This window comes from Mastigoproctus giganteus, chromosome 11, assembly GCF_048544385.1.
Source record: "Mastigoproctus giganteus isolate SK-2022 chromosome 11, ASM4854438v1, whole genome shotgun sequence".
NCBI classification, from domain to species: domain Eukaryota; kingdom Metazoa; phylum Arthropoda; class Arachnida; order Uropygi; family Thelyphonidae; genus Mastigoproctus; species Mastigoproctus giganteus.
This window is the reverse complement of record NC_143585.1, coordinates 79,678,774-79,692,703: the sequence shown is the minus strand read 5'-3', so window position 1 is coordinate 79,692,703 and position 13,930 is coordinate 79,678,774. Positions and strand designations below refer to the sequence as shown.

At 39.4% G+C, this 13,930-nt stretch overlaps 1 protein-coding gene across 6 annotated transcripts in view; it reads left to right on the top strand.

The window, feature by feature from the left end:
• Positions 1-13,930, top strand: part of LOC150078178 (FERM domain-containing protein 4A-like) — a 418,597-nt gene that overhangs the window by 190,581 nt on the left and 214,086 nt on the right. For all 6 annotated transcript variants that reach the window (XM_090384903.1, XM_090384902.1, XM_090384904.1 and 3 more), the window contains exon 3: positions 573-667. In XM_090384903.1, the coding sequence (XP_090241029.1) occupies positions 573-667 (95 nt within the window). The remainder of the gene's footprint in view (positions 1-572; positions 668-13,930) is intronic.

Below are 13,930 nucleotides of genomic sequence, written 5' to 3'. Positions count from 1 at the left end.
CTGGGATGAAATAAAAGTTCAGTTTTATTTGACAAGCGTAGAAAAAAAACCTAACTCGATTATTTCTTTAAAAAATAACTGCTTCTAAGCATTCTACTGACATCTTGTATATATGGAATGATTTCACCCTCTTTCTCTCAAAAATATCCTTTTTGCTCAACTATCCTTTTCACAAGCCTCTAAGGGACACCGATGCCAAGTGCAGTGGATTAAATAAAATTATTGCTGGGACTTCCGGGTAGTATATTTTCTCAGTTTATGTGCATGTTTCCCTTTTGAGAAATTGGCAATACCTTTTTAATGTAGTTGAACATGTTATTTGATGTTTCTCATTTGAAGAATTTGAGATCCGAAGATATTATAATAAAATGGAACACCGTATAGGAACACCGTGTGATTTTATTAGCAATACATGATCTGAAATGGCTACCGCTCGTGAAGATATGAACTTTTAAATGGATCCGTGGATTCAGCTATCTTGACAGACTACTATAAAATTAAATCAGTTATTGCAATTTTTAATGAAAGCTTTGTGAATTTTTATGAATTAAAGATTTTCTCTCCCGTTTTAGCCGAAGCTGTACGCTGGAGAATTGCTGGATATGGTGGCCTCCCATTTCAGTCTGAAGGAAAAAGAGTATTTTGGCCTCGCTTTCTTGGACGACACGTAAGCACTTTATTCACTTTTAAATAACCATCTTCAGAATTTATTACAGGAGGATAAAGCCACACAATCTATAAAAAGGGTTTTATGTATTTAATATGTCATCTGGAATTTTAGAAAATGATGTCATTTTGAAAACGTTAGAATTTTAAACTACATTTAAAAGGTGTGCACTGGCTACTTTAATTATGCCTTCTGAAGGAATAAATATAATATGAATTAAAACGGCGGAATGGACAGAGGTGTCTATTTCTTTCCATAGGAACTGATATATGATGTGGAAACTGGAATACCGTATTTTCTCAAGTACCCTGCGCCCTTGAATAAGCTGTGCATCCATCTTTTTAAGATATGAAAGAAAAATGATAAAATAAAAGTAATGTGAATTCGTTTTCCACCTCAAAGTCATAGTAATACTGAAAATAAAGAACTGTTAGTGAAAACGCCGAAGTTAATGAAAAAAACGCAGCCAGGGTTCGACTCGCCAGAGACTTTTTCTTACTTGACCCGGCTGCCTCCCCGAGGCGGAGGACGGAAACGCGAGGTCCCACTAGGGGCCCTGGTTTCTAAATGCCAGAGGAACAGCAGACCAACATAACCCAACACTACCGTATTCAAAGTCTCATCAGCTTCTCTTCAAGTTCTTGCAGGATCTATTCCACTAGAACTTCACGTAGCTTGTAGACTGTTGTGTTATAGACTGAAAAACGCAATTCCAACCGACTTCTTTGATATTAGAATCAACTTGAATAATCATAATATGAAGGGTGAGAAGAAAAACATCTGGAGCGAACTTGTTAACATATGGTAGACATGATGGGACACGTCGCTGACCGAGCAGGTTACTAGAAAGTTTTCCCAGAGGTTACCTACCTAATGGATAAAGGAAGAAGAAAATGGTTTTCCATATCCATACAGACGTCATATCTCATTACTGGACATGGATCGCTAAACGATAAAACTGTACACATTCGGACTTCATCATACTAACCTCTGCTCTTGCGGACAACGTGAAGACTGGCACCACGTGTTATTTGACTGTGACATTTATGAAGACTTGAGAATTCCTTTAAAAAATTGTGTTTGAGATTTTCGTCCCGGACTGGAACATCACCTTGTGGAAAACAAAGAAGTTTACAGCACCTTCCACAACTCTGCTTCTCTTGTTTTTGAAAGACGCCGATCTATTGGACAAACACCAACTGCTTCCATCTGATTTTTTTTTTTTTTTTTTTTTTTTTTTTAATACCTGGCCACTGTTTGTGTTATATGCCGAGTGTAATTATGTACTGATGTAACCATATCAGCTTAGTTTCAGTTCTACTATTATGTTTTATGCTGAGTGTAAATATGTTCTGTTTACTGATGTAACCATATTAGTTTAGTTTTAGATTTAGATTTAATGTTTTATGACTCAGTTTGTTTGACCACATCTCCTTGCTCTGTTTGGGCCACACAAACTTAAGAGGTTTTTTGGTCTTCCGCTTTTTTTTTTTTTTTTTCTCTCTCTTTTCTCCTGAGTACGGGACATGTCTTCTTCTGGGAACCTACAGGCCTTGTTGTTGATGTCTCCTTCCGCGCGGACAGGATGATGATGTTATGGAGGCGTTTTGTTTTGCCTCTTCTAAATTATAAATTTACAGTGTCCTGTATGAAAGCTACAGATTTAAATAGCGGACTTGAACAAACGTTCCTGGTGCCGCCAAACCTATGACATACGTACATTTTAAAACTAACACAAATACACTATCTCTTTTTGGCATTTACAGAGTTTGTATTGCGTCACAAAGCACACTTCGCGGTTTGTAGGGGAAACCCCGGTGCCGCTAGACATGAAACCTTTTACATGACCTTTTAGATTTTTTAAATTTAAATTTACATAGACGAAGTTAAGTGTTTTTTTTTTTAAATTTTTTTAAATTTTTTTAACATTAATTTGCCTTTGTTGATGTAGGATTTAGGCGCATCAGCATCTTAGGCCATATTTCATCGTATACATTATATCTGTAAATTGCGTGTGTTTTATGATCGGTTCGTTGGACGAAAAACCTGAGTTTCCGGGAATAAAAAAATGCTACCCTCGTCTTAGACCGACTAACTCAGCCACGTTGGGAAAAATACCCATAAAAATTCCTCGCGTATTGACGGGATTCGAACTCTGGTGTTTTCCAGCCGGTGCGAGGAGGTTGTTGTTATTTGGTTTTTAGGAGCATTAGCAACTAAGGCCATATTGCTCCGGGAATATGCGGTGGTCATTCCCTGACCTTGCCGCATCCTCCGTATTTGGTGGTCACGGGCTCGAACCCCGGTCTAATCAAGAAGCGTGTGCTACGCACTGCTGCGCCCTGTGTGAGGAGGACGGCGATTATACCAACTGTGCTATCCACGAGGGTGTAATAATTTCTACATGACCTGCAGTAGGTAGGGAGGGTGAAATTTCTAAATTTCCCCACGACCTCAGAGTCTTGTGTTGTGCACTTTCATTCTTGTTTCGTTACTTTTTGATTTCTAATTATTAGTTTCCGCTTCCTTCGCTATTATGGTTTGCGAGGAAGCATCCCTCCTATTTCCTTCGTTACTTTTTCCTTCGCCTACTTAAAATTAGTTTATGGTTTGTTTCCCACCCCCACCGGCTTACCTTACTTATTCATTGGTATTTTAAAGTTCATTTCTACATTTTGTATGGCTGTCCAGTAGGATATAAATTCGAGTGCGGATGTTATTATTTGGATTATTTTTCTGTTTTTCAAATGTCATATTTCCCAACGATGAGGCCCCAATTAGTTCCGAAACTGATCCCTGAGAAGTAACGGAAATTTCCTACCTTAACGAAATAGTCATCTTGCCATGACATGTATATCGGATTTCTCCTTAGATGGCGAATTTTTAAATAGATTCATGTCCAGTATGAATTAATAAGACTGAATCCTAATTGATAAGAATTTTATCATTAACCGTAGCACACGCTCTTTGAGTTGACCGGTGTTCAAGCCCCTTACTGCTGAATACGGTCGATCTGCCAACCCGCACTGGACCAGCGTGGCAGATTATGGTCCATTTCCCTCACCATGAATTGTTGAGGAGGCTTCCATCCTGCAGTCTGTTGATAATGGCTGCACTTTACCTTTACTTACTGTAATTATCGGTGGCCACTCAACAACGTTTGTTGAATTAGTCCCGAGTATAAAGCATTAGCAAGCATTGTGCGTGATTATAATTGTACTTTTTTCTGTTTCTAAATTGCCCCACGTTACCATATAACAAAAGTACAGTATTTAGGACTGTGCACTTTAAAAAAAAAATTAGCTTTCTTTATATTTATGTTGACTATTTTATACTTTTTAAGACTTGTTTGGGTGCTTCAACTGATGCGGCCATTTGTTACATCGATGAAGGCGTCCCCCAGGAGGTCATTAGGTTAAATATACCCTTATGATTGTTTTGTGTGTAATTTTACACTTAGGGGGAGGCTGATTAGGTAGCGGTAAAAAAAAAAAAAAAAAAAATCGGTTCAGCTAGTGATTAGAATTTCCTGTTAGTCAGCCACGTGCATTGACGTTGCTTGAAGTCGTATTTCCGCTCTTACGTGAATTAGTGTCGGCTTGCGTCGATTAGGCTTTATCGTGATCCGTTTGGAATTGCCTGTCTCGCTTACTCACGGTGGATTTTCTCAACTTTGCATGAAGGTTTATTATCATCGGAGGCTGATGCTTTTCTTTTCATAATATGGTGGAATCTGCGACGAAGCGCATTACCAAATTCTAGAAATTCGTAAGTATACTGTATCTGCCATTATTAATCATCATTGCTTGAATTAAGCTCGCACAAATCTCGCGCTTAATGTTTTTTAAATTAGGCATCATTCTACTATTGTAATCTCGAATTTTGTTACAATTATTACTTTTCCCTTGCTTTGTCTTTTCCACGTATCCTTCACAGCGTTGACTTCATGTTCTCCTGACTCGGCGAGAATCATCCCCCGTCAGAAGTTTATAATTTTGTAAATGAAGAAACGTTTGCTTTCAATATCCAGTCTTTTGTGGATAGCAATTGTTGAGAAGCTTACAAAAATAATGATGTTTTTAAATTCATGTAGTGCTTTAAATATTCATATAATTCATACTTTCAAAACACTGAGTCAACTGTGTTGTAATAGCATAGCATGTTTAACTCTTTCACGAGTGAGTCTGCTGCACGTGCCCCCTTCTCTCAATTAATTTTCGATAGATTTAACAAATTTATGATTTGCTAAATCTACAGATATACGGATAGTAATTATTATTATTGCTTTCTTAAAGAAAAAAAAAATGTAGTCCGCAGAAGGAATCCTAATGGTCCTTAATTAATGACCTTAATGGTCCCAACTATTGTGAGATTGCATGGAGTAACTTCACTGTAAAGACAAACATGGTTAAGTCTCCGGTACCATCTAAGTGGATAGTCTGGATACATAACCACATTTTTCTTTATAGTAGAGTTATTTTGACGTATTACGGTCCGTTGCATTTTCTTTTGTTTCTTCCCCCCCTTTGATTTAAGTTTCTTTAGTTTGAATGCTCATGACCACCCCTCGTTTTCTCCCTTAAGTTTTGACTTATTATATAATTTTATTTTCCATAATGCCTTTGTTATTATTTATTTGTATTAATTCTGTTTATTATGATATGACTTTCAAGATTAATTTGCATATTTACGTTTGGCTTAGATCTGTCGATTGGCTGGTTCGACATTTCAATTTGTATTTCGTTTGTTTATTTAAATTATAGAAGGCGGTGGCCATGACCCATGTTACATTTTTTATTTTAATTTGTTCGTTACTTTTATATCTCTCTCTCGCTCGCTCGCGCGCGCGCATGAGCCTTTGATTGTACAGTGGTGAACGACGAAAGAGGAGGATCCCTTTTGGAGTTGACAGCTGCTGACCTTCTCCTGAAGGGGTATTTCTTATGGTTTCATGGATACATTTAATTTCATCTATTGTAGAAATGCACCCTTTCTTTGGTGGATGTAAGGATTTATCTCCTTAGGCGGGGAAGTTATGTATTCGCACTATGGAGGTTGCATTAGTTTCTATGATTTTATTTTGATTGTTAAGATACCATGGTATTCAGGTAGCATAATCGCACCTTGCGAAATATAACCCTAATTATAATATTTTTCCTCATTGGTTTCGTGGTATATTTGGTGATATATATATTTCAGTTGTATGGAGATTTAAAATTCTAAATTCTCTAGTTATCCTTGGTCGCATTTCTGTGAGATTCAGACAAAGCGCGGAGTGACCAGCGAGATTGCTGTAATGTTATAGAAGAAAGTGCGTTGTATGGTATGTTTTCTTAGAACATGCCAAATTCTTTTAGTGGAGAGAAATTCTACAGGCAGTTAAAGGTTATTCGTTAGCTGCCCTCTTCTTTCATTTCGTATACCTTTGACCCACAAGTCATGGTAACGACTGCTTACATGTGACAATTACAGTGTTTTTTCTTAGAGCAACAGTTGATGAAAAGGTGGAATTGTAAACTAAATGCGTCGCGGAATAGGCAGTGACTGACGTTGGCCCGCCTATATACACCGATGAGCCAAAACATTGACCAGCGAGTCGTTATGCAAATCGAAGCAACTGCAGGTGAACTACGGCGGGTACGCGGGTCGGGACATCGTATAAAAAAACACATGATACTGAGCTCCGTTAATCAGTGTTACTCTTGTTCTTCAGATGGGAAAGGCAGCGGACTTAAGCGAGTTTGACAAAGGCCAAATTGTAATGTCCAGACGACTAGGTCAGAGCATGTCTGACATAGTTGATTGTTCTGGTTGGGAGGAGGAGTCCCGTCGGCATTGAGCCGGCTCAGGCCATTCAGGGCTTTGTGCACCTCAGTCGAATCGCCTCGCAGGTGCCTGGTCTCCGGACACTAATCTGCCGGGCTTGGGCCTTTCTTCGTGGGAGCGGCCCTTCGTTCCATTTGCTGATCTTGTTGCCCTTCTCTGTGCTCGTTCCAACAGCTCTGCATCCTTCTTAAAATGAGGACTCCAGATGTGCAGAAGTTTGCCTTTAGCCAGCAGGTGGTTGATTGCTGGAACAAACTTCCATCTGTCGTTGTAGAAGTTGATAGCTTAAACAGATTCAAGGCAGAACTACAGACGTTTGGAGCAAGTGGATGGGTGAAATGAGAAGGGTGTGTGTTTTTTTTTTTTTTTTTTTTTTTGGCTGATGCTATATAATCTTGCTTTCTTGCATCATGTGCCCTTGCTAATGCTAATATCCGTGGTTATTAGCATTAGGTAATAACCACGGTAAGGACCACATTAGGTAAGGACCACTTTCGGTAGGTACTAACCACGTCAGCCGTGGTTAGTACCTACCGAAAGTGGTCCGAGAGGGGAACCCACGAACCGCCGACGAGATGTTGGACGACCACGGCTCATCGATGCTCGAGGTGACTGACGGCTCTCCCAGATGATACGTAGCAACAGAAAGGTGACTGTGGCGCAACTCGCCGGTAATCAGAATGCTGGTGACGGGAGTAATGTTTCAACACATAGTACATCGAACTCTACTCAAAATGGGGCTGTGTAGATGCAGGGCGCTCTGAGTGCCCATGCTAACCACGGTTCACCGGCGACAGCGCCTACAATGGGCGCGCGAGCATCGAAACTGGGCCTTGAGTGATTGGAAGAAGGTCATCTGGTCCGATGAATCACGTTTCCTGTTGTACCATGTGGACGGCCGGGTACGTGTGCGTCATTTACCTGGGGAAGTGATGGCGGTGTCATGCTTCATCATCGCCAATATGGCTGACGTTATAGTCGTGCGCATGAAACATTGCTCTGTAAATGTTTCCTCCTCCCCCGCCACCCCCTTTCCTTCACCTGGTGAGGCATGGGCCTGTCTCACTGACCTGGAGTCGCCTATCATATCGTCCTCATACTTCAGTCTCTCCCTCCTCTATATTTATGCAAGCGAAGCGAATTCCCCACGCACCTAAATCTAATTGTTTAAAATACCATCTCCCATATTTTCTGCCCTATCAGTCAAGCGAAAACTCCCTCACGCAAATGAACTCAAATGCCAACATGTGTATGCATACACTTTTGTGTGTGTGCGCGCATATAATTAAAATTTTTTTTTTTTTTTTTTTTTAGGTCCTAGCCACTGAAATCTCAGGAAAGTAAGTGGCAGGACCTGCCAGAGTAAAATAGAAACTACTGGGTACCTAGTCTACCTCCACGGGGCGAAGTGTGGGCAACGTCGGGCTCCAGCCAGCAAGAGGCTTCCGGCTGAATGGCCAGAGGAACAACGGCACATTAACAACACATTAACAATTTCCACGCCGACTGGGCTAGCCTGGTGGGTAAAGTGCCTGCCTGGCAACCCAAAGGTCGCAGGTTCGAATCCCGCCTCGGGCTTGGATCACAGTAAAATGCAAAAACTTTGGGAGGTGCATTATGGCCATAGAAGCTGATGCGCCAACAACTAAACAAGAAAAAAGAAGAAAAAACAATATCCACACACTTTTAAATCTCTGGCCTTCCCAGCGAACTGGTACACCTACAATGAAAGCACGCGGAGATGGGGGAATCCTCTGGTGCCGTTAGACATCAATACACTTTACGTAAACATCATTGCTGACTAGGCACACCCTTTCATGGCAACGGTCTTCCCCTCTGACGGTGTCATCTTGCAGCAGGATAATGCGCTATTCCACACCGCCCGGATTGTTCGAGACTGGTTCGCGGAACATGAGGAAGACTTCCATGTATTGCCCTGACATCAATCCCATCGAGCATCTGTGCTTTGTGTTGGAATAGCAACTCAGATCTGCTGCGTCTCAACCACGCACCTTACAGGATTTAAAGGATCTGCTTGTTATGTGTTGGTACCAGATACCACAAGACACATTTAAAAATCTTGTAGCGTCCATGCCTCGCTGGGTACAAGCTGTTTTGGCTTATTGGTGTGAATTCTTTCTACTATAGTGTCATTTAATTTCAAACTTTAAAGTGAGGACTTGCATCTGGTGAGTATGGGCTTGGCACACCGAGGGCCTGATCTGGATATCATCATTCTTCTCTTTCTTGGTGATTCCATTCTCTCTCTCTCTCTCTCTCTCTCTCTCTCTCTCTCTCAGGGTTACTTAATTTTTTTTTTTTTTTTGGGCTGGTGCAACAAAAGCCTCGGGCTTCCTTGCACCATATGGCTAATGATGATAATAATGATAATGAATTATCCTAAATTATAATAATTTCCTAGAATAGGATAGGAGGGATTTCATGATGAAAACATTTTGGATTAACTTGGTGGATTCTGTAAAGCTTATGGGATGGAATTTTTTTTTCAGCTTAGCTGGCTTTAGATGGTAGACGGAATTTATTTTGTTAAGACAGTATTTACTTAAACAGAGGAGGTGTAAGGGTTTTTGCTAAAGTCACTGTGGAGAAATTAAACGTTCAGGGAAAACTGCTTGTTCGGGCGTAAGGGAAGTCGAAACCCTGTCGACTTAGGTCAATGGCATGTTACAGAATTACACTTGGACACTCTCTGAAAGCGTTTGTGTGAGCTTGTAGCTTAGTGGTAAAGAGTGAAGGTACAGAAGTACCACACCCTTTGAGTGACTGTGGTTTAAGCCCGCGTGATTACTAAATACTATGTTGCGAACAAATTAAATTAGAGATTTGATCAAATCCACTAATACTGATGTAGTTAAGCTTACTGAGCCATCACTCAGAGATAAAAGATGAATTTCATTTGGTGCTTAATGGCCTTTAGTTGTCATTGCGCCTTAAAATCTCCGATTACAACGACGTGAATTTCATTTAAATGAATATTGTATGCTCTTGTGAGCCATGTGCAGGGTGGATGATGTTTCTGATCAAAACCTACCTGAAGGTGGCAAGAATGTTCCCCGAGTCAGATCAAGGTAACGCAGCGTCCTTGTGGTGCGAGTTGACTTGCAATAAAGTAAGAATTAGAGCTAGGAAGTAGTAGGAGTATGTTACAGGCCAAATCGCTATGAGAAGTATGACAAAAAAAATCTCTTTAAGCAGTTTGAATGGGCTAATAAGTACGATTGAATGACTTGTATATCTATGGAGTTTGTAAGCAGCACAAACAGGAGGAATTGGGAGGCTGGAGGCATTTAAGTGTGATGCCAGCATTGTTTGAAAATTTTGACACAGTTAATGAAACAGTTTCAAATTCATCATCATAACACATTTAGCTCTACAAAAAAGAAATTTAATCTGAAATGGTTAGTTTGAATTCTTGTGGCCCGAGCAATGAGGCAAACTTTTTTTATTTTGTGATACACTAGAAAACTATCTGACGTTAACTGAAGTTCGAAATATTTGTATGCGAGCTGTTGTATCTAATTGTACGTGTAGCTGTATGATCAAATATACTGTATGTCCCTGTAATTTGAATGAGATATCCAGATGTGTGGTTACGTTGGATGATGTAGGGCAACTTTTTTTTTTATTATTATTTCTTTCTCAAAGAAACTTCTGTTTTCAGTTAAGCTTTGGATTAAGCCTTGAGCTGGAAAATTGGAGCAGTGTGTTCCACAAAGCATTAACTATGTCAACAGTATGAAGAACTATGTTGCTGGAATTCTTAAAGTCTAGTAGTGCGCTGAAAGAGTATTCTGCATCATAACAGTGAATTGCAGTACAAGTAGAGAATTATTTATTTATTTTAAAATGAGTGATTCTGGCGAAGGTGCCGATACTGCGAGTTGGAGAAAATTAAAAATTATTAAAAATATTTGTAAACTAGTGCATCGGAAAGAGTAATCACTAGGATTAAGAAGTGTTACTTAAATACTGGTTTGAGTTTCTAATAGAATTTGAAAAATTTGGAATCGAATGTTTTGTGAAATGCATATTTTGAATTACAACTATTCATAATTGGCGTGTACTGATAAGTGGTTCATCGTTGTCACAACTTTAAAACTGCTTAAGGAAAAAACGAAATGAAGCACGTATAAGCAGGCGAAACTACAGATTTTGTGCATCCTTGTTCTCTCTAACAATCCCTTCGCTCATGGTAGATCTGACGGTACGATAGATTCGCCACTACTTCTAAATATAAATACCTTTAGAGAGCAGTTTTTGTGAGATGAATTTAAATGTGATGGTCCCAGGGCCCTTCCCCAAAAAGTAAAAGAAAAACAAGGAAATTACTTACTTTTCAATCTTTTGAAAAGTGAACTCTCAACTGCAATCACGGATTTCCAAGTTATAGTTAATAAGGCTTAACGAAAAATTCAGTGCATCACATCATGTCTTTTCGTAAGTGAAGTACGAAATTGGTAAAATGGCATCGTTTTTATCATATCTCATATTGTGAATACCTTCACAACGAGTTTCCTGGTATTGCAATACCTTGAATAAGTAACGCTTCACCAATGGGGAGGCCCCAGGTGCCAAGCGATTTTATTAGTGACTAAGCGATTTCAAGCGACTTAGTGTTCTGAAAAATATACCAGTTTCTTTAATTTTCATCGTTAAATTCCCTTTATTTGTGTGAAAAGCTCTTTGTCCTACAATCAGTAAGTGAAGACACAGAAAGGAAACTCACCTTTCTTATTTTTTCTCTTATTCTCCCTTTTACTAATCTAACTTACACAACCGCTTGGTCACTAAGTGGCACTGCTCTTGCCTCCACTTGGCGGAGCTGGTAACCTGGGAGAGGAAAGTAACACTCGCAGGGCCAAAAGAGCAAACATGAGTAGTAAAATAACTACTAGTACTACAGGGCTTCAAGAGAAAGCCCTACCAAGTAGTGATACACAAAATCAGAGACAGAAGACAGATATGGACCCACCAAAAATACCGACATACATTGTCATACATGCGACAGGAGATCAGACATTAGGACGTATGTCTCCGTTCGTTATTCAGAAAACATTAGAGGGTCTAGTAGGATCTCCCAGGTCAGTTCGACGTATGAGATCCGGAGACATACTAGTGGAAACAGAAAATCCCACACTCCCAGAAGTTGCTATCAACAACAATTTTGGAAGAATGCCAGTAGTTGTAACACCACACAACACGCTGAATTCTTCCAGAGGGGTGATCTCAGAGTGGGACCTCTTAAATGTCAGAGGAAGAGCTCACAGAAGAATTAAGAAGCCAAGGAGTAACAGGAGTGAAGAGAATTAATATCCGAAGGGATGGAAATATAATTCCAAGAACCCTTATCATAACATTTAATACTCCAAAACCTCCAACAACAGTCAAAGCAGGATATCTGAACTAAGTACAACAATACATACCAAATCCACTGCGTTGTTACAAATGTCAGAAATTTGGACATTCGCAAGTGGCATGCAGAAACTCAGCAACCTGTGCAAAATGTGATTCTAAAGAACACGAGACTACAGTTTGCTCAGCCAACATCTTGAAATGTACAAACTGTAAAGGGAAACACCCAGCCTACTCAAAAACGTGCGAAAAATGGAAACGAGAGAAACTAATTCAGAAATACAGAACATAACATAACACAACATACCAAGAAGCAAGGAGAAAAATACAGCCATGGCCTACAAACAAGCCAACATATGCACAAGCAATAATCCAATATAAATCAGTAGAAGTTCAAACTGAAATTTCCATGCTGCCAAAAGAATCACTTACTGGATTTAAGGCACAAAAACAGGAGAAAACAGTGAATACCCCAATTTCTATTCACACAGAACAGATCAGCATCAATAAATCAACCAAAAATCAGCATCACAACGAAAACCGACCTAAACTTATAAACACCAAAGCAACCGAACAGATGGAAATAGAAAAAATAAACACATCTGAAGAACCAGTACCAAAAATTTTCACAGAAGAAGATATAGACATGGACCGGCCAAACTATCCTAAAAAAGATAAGACAAAGCATAAGAATGCTCCATTTTGGAAACAACCTGAAAGCCCTAGGAAAACCTAATAATAATGGATCAGTTCATTCAGTGGAACTGTAGAGGACTACGAGCCAATGACGATGATATCCAGTGTCTGGTAACACACCATACGCCAATATGCTTTTGGCTACAAGAGACATACCTTAGACAACAAGACACCCTTTCAGTAAAAAATTATAGAATGTATAGGAAAGACAGAATAAGAGAAAGGTCAACACATGGAAGAGTAGCCATCTGGGTCCATAACCACATCCCAACCGAACACATTCCTTTAAACAACAATATAGAAGCGATAGCGGTAAAAATAACACTGAGATTTAGAGTAACCATCTGTTCAGTGTACCTTCCACCAAGACCAGATATACCATTTGAAGAAATAGACCAACTAATCTCCCAACTCCCATCACCTTTCTGTATAATGGGAGACCCGAATGGGCATAGTCATCTGTGGAGAAACACTGATGTCAACAGACGAGGACGAATAATAGACCATCATAACCTTTCTCTACTCAATAACGGCAAACATACTTACTTACTTTTCTGGTATTTTAAGACAACTAACTGGTTCACAAGTATGCAGTGTGGGTTTAGACATAATCGATCCACATTAGATCACCTTGTACGAATAGAAGCAGATATAAGAGATGCATTTATAACCTCAAAGCATATAGTTGCTGTATTTTTTGATATAGAAAAGGCCTATGACACAGCATGGAGACACGGTATGTTACAAGACATTCACGATGCAGGACTCAGAGGACATTTACCACTATTCATCCAAAATTTCATAAAATTGGAACATTTCGAGAGAGAGTACAAAACACAATGTCAAAATCATATAAACAAGGAGTTCCCCAAGGGTCTGTCCTGAGTGCCATACTATTCTCCATAAAATAAATAGCATCACAAAACAACTACCACCCACAGTGCACTATATGTAGATGACTTCAGTATTTCATATCAAGCAGAGAACATGGGAACAATAGAAAGACAACTACAATGCGCAATTAACAACATCAGTCATTGGGCCCAGAAAAACGGGTTTAGAATATCAAAACAAAAAAACAGTCTGCGTACATTTCTGTAGAAAACGAAATTTACACCCTGAACGTGAACTAATATTGCAAGGTAACATAATACCAGTTAAACAAAGTGTAAAATTTCTTGGACTCATTCTAGACAACAAGTTGAACGTATAAGAGAACTACGAATAAAATGTATGACACAACTTAATATTCTTAAAGTCTTAACAACAACATCTTGGGGGGCAGACCGTTATACACTGCTCAACCTGTACAAAACACTAGTAAAGTCAAAAATAGATTATGGACCACCGGTTTATGCATCGGCAAGA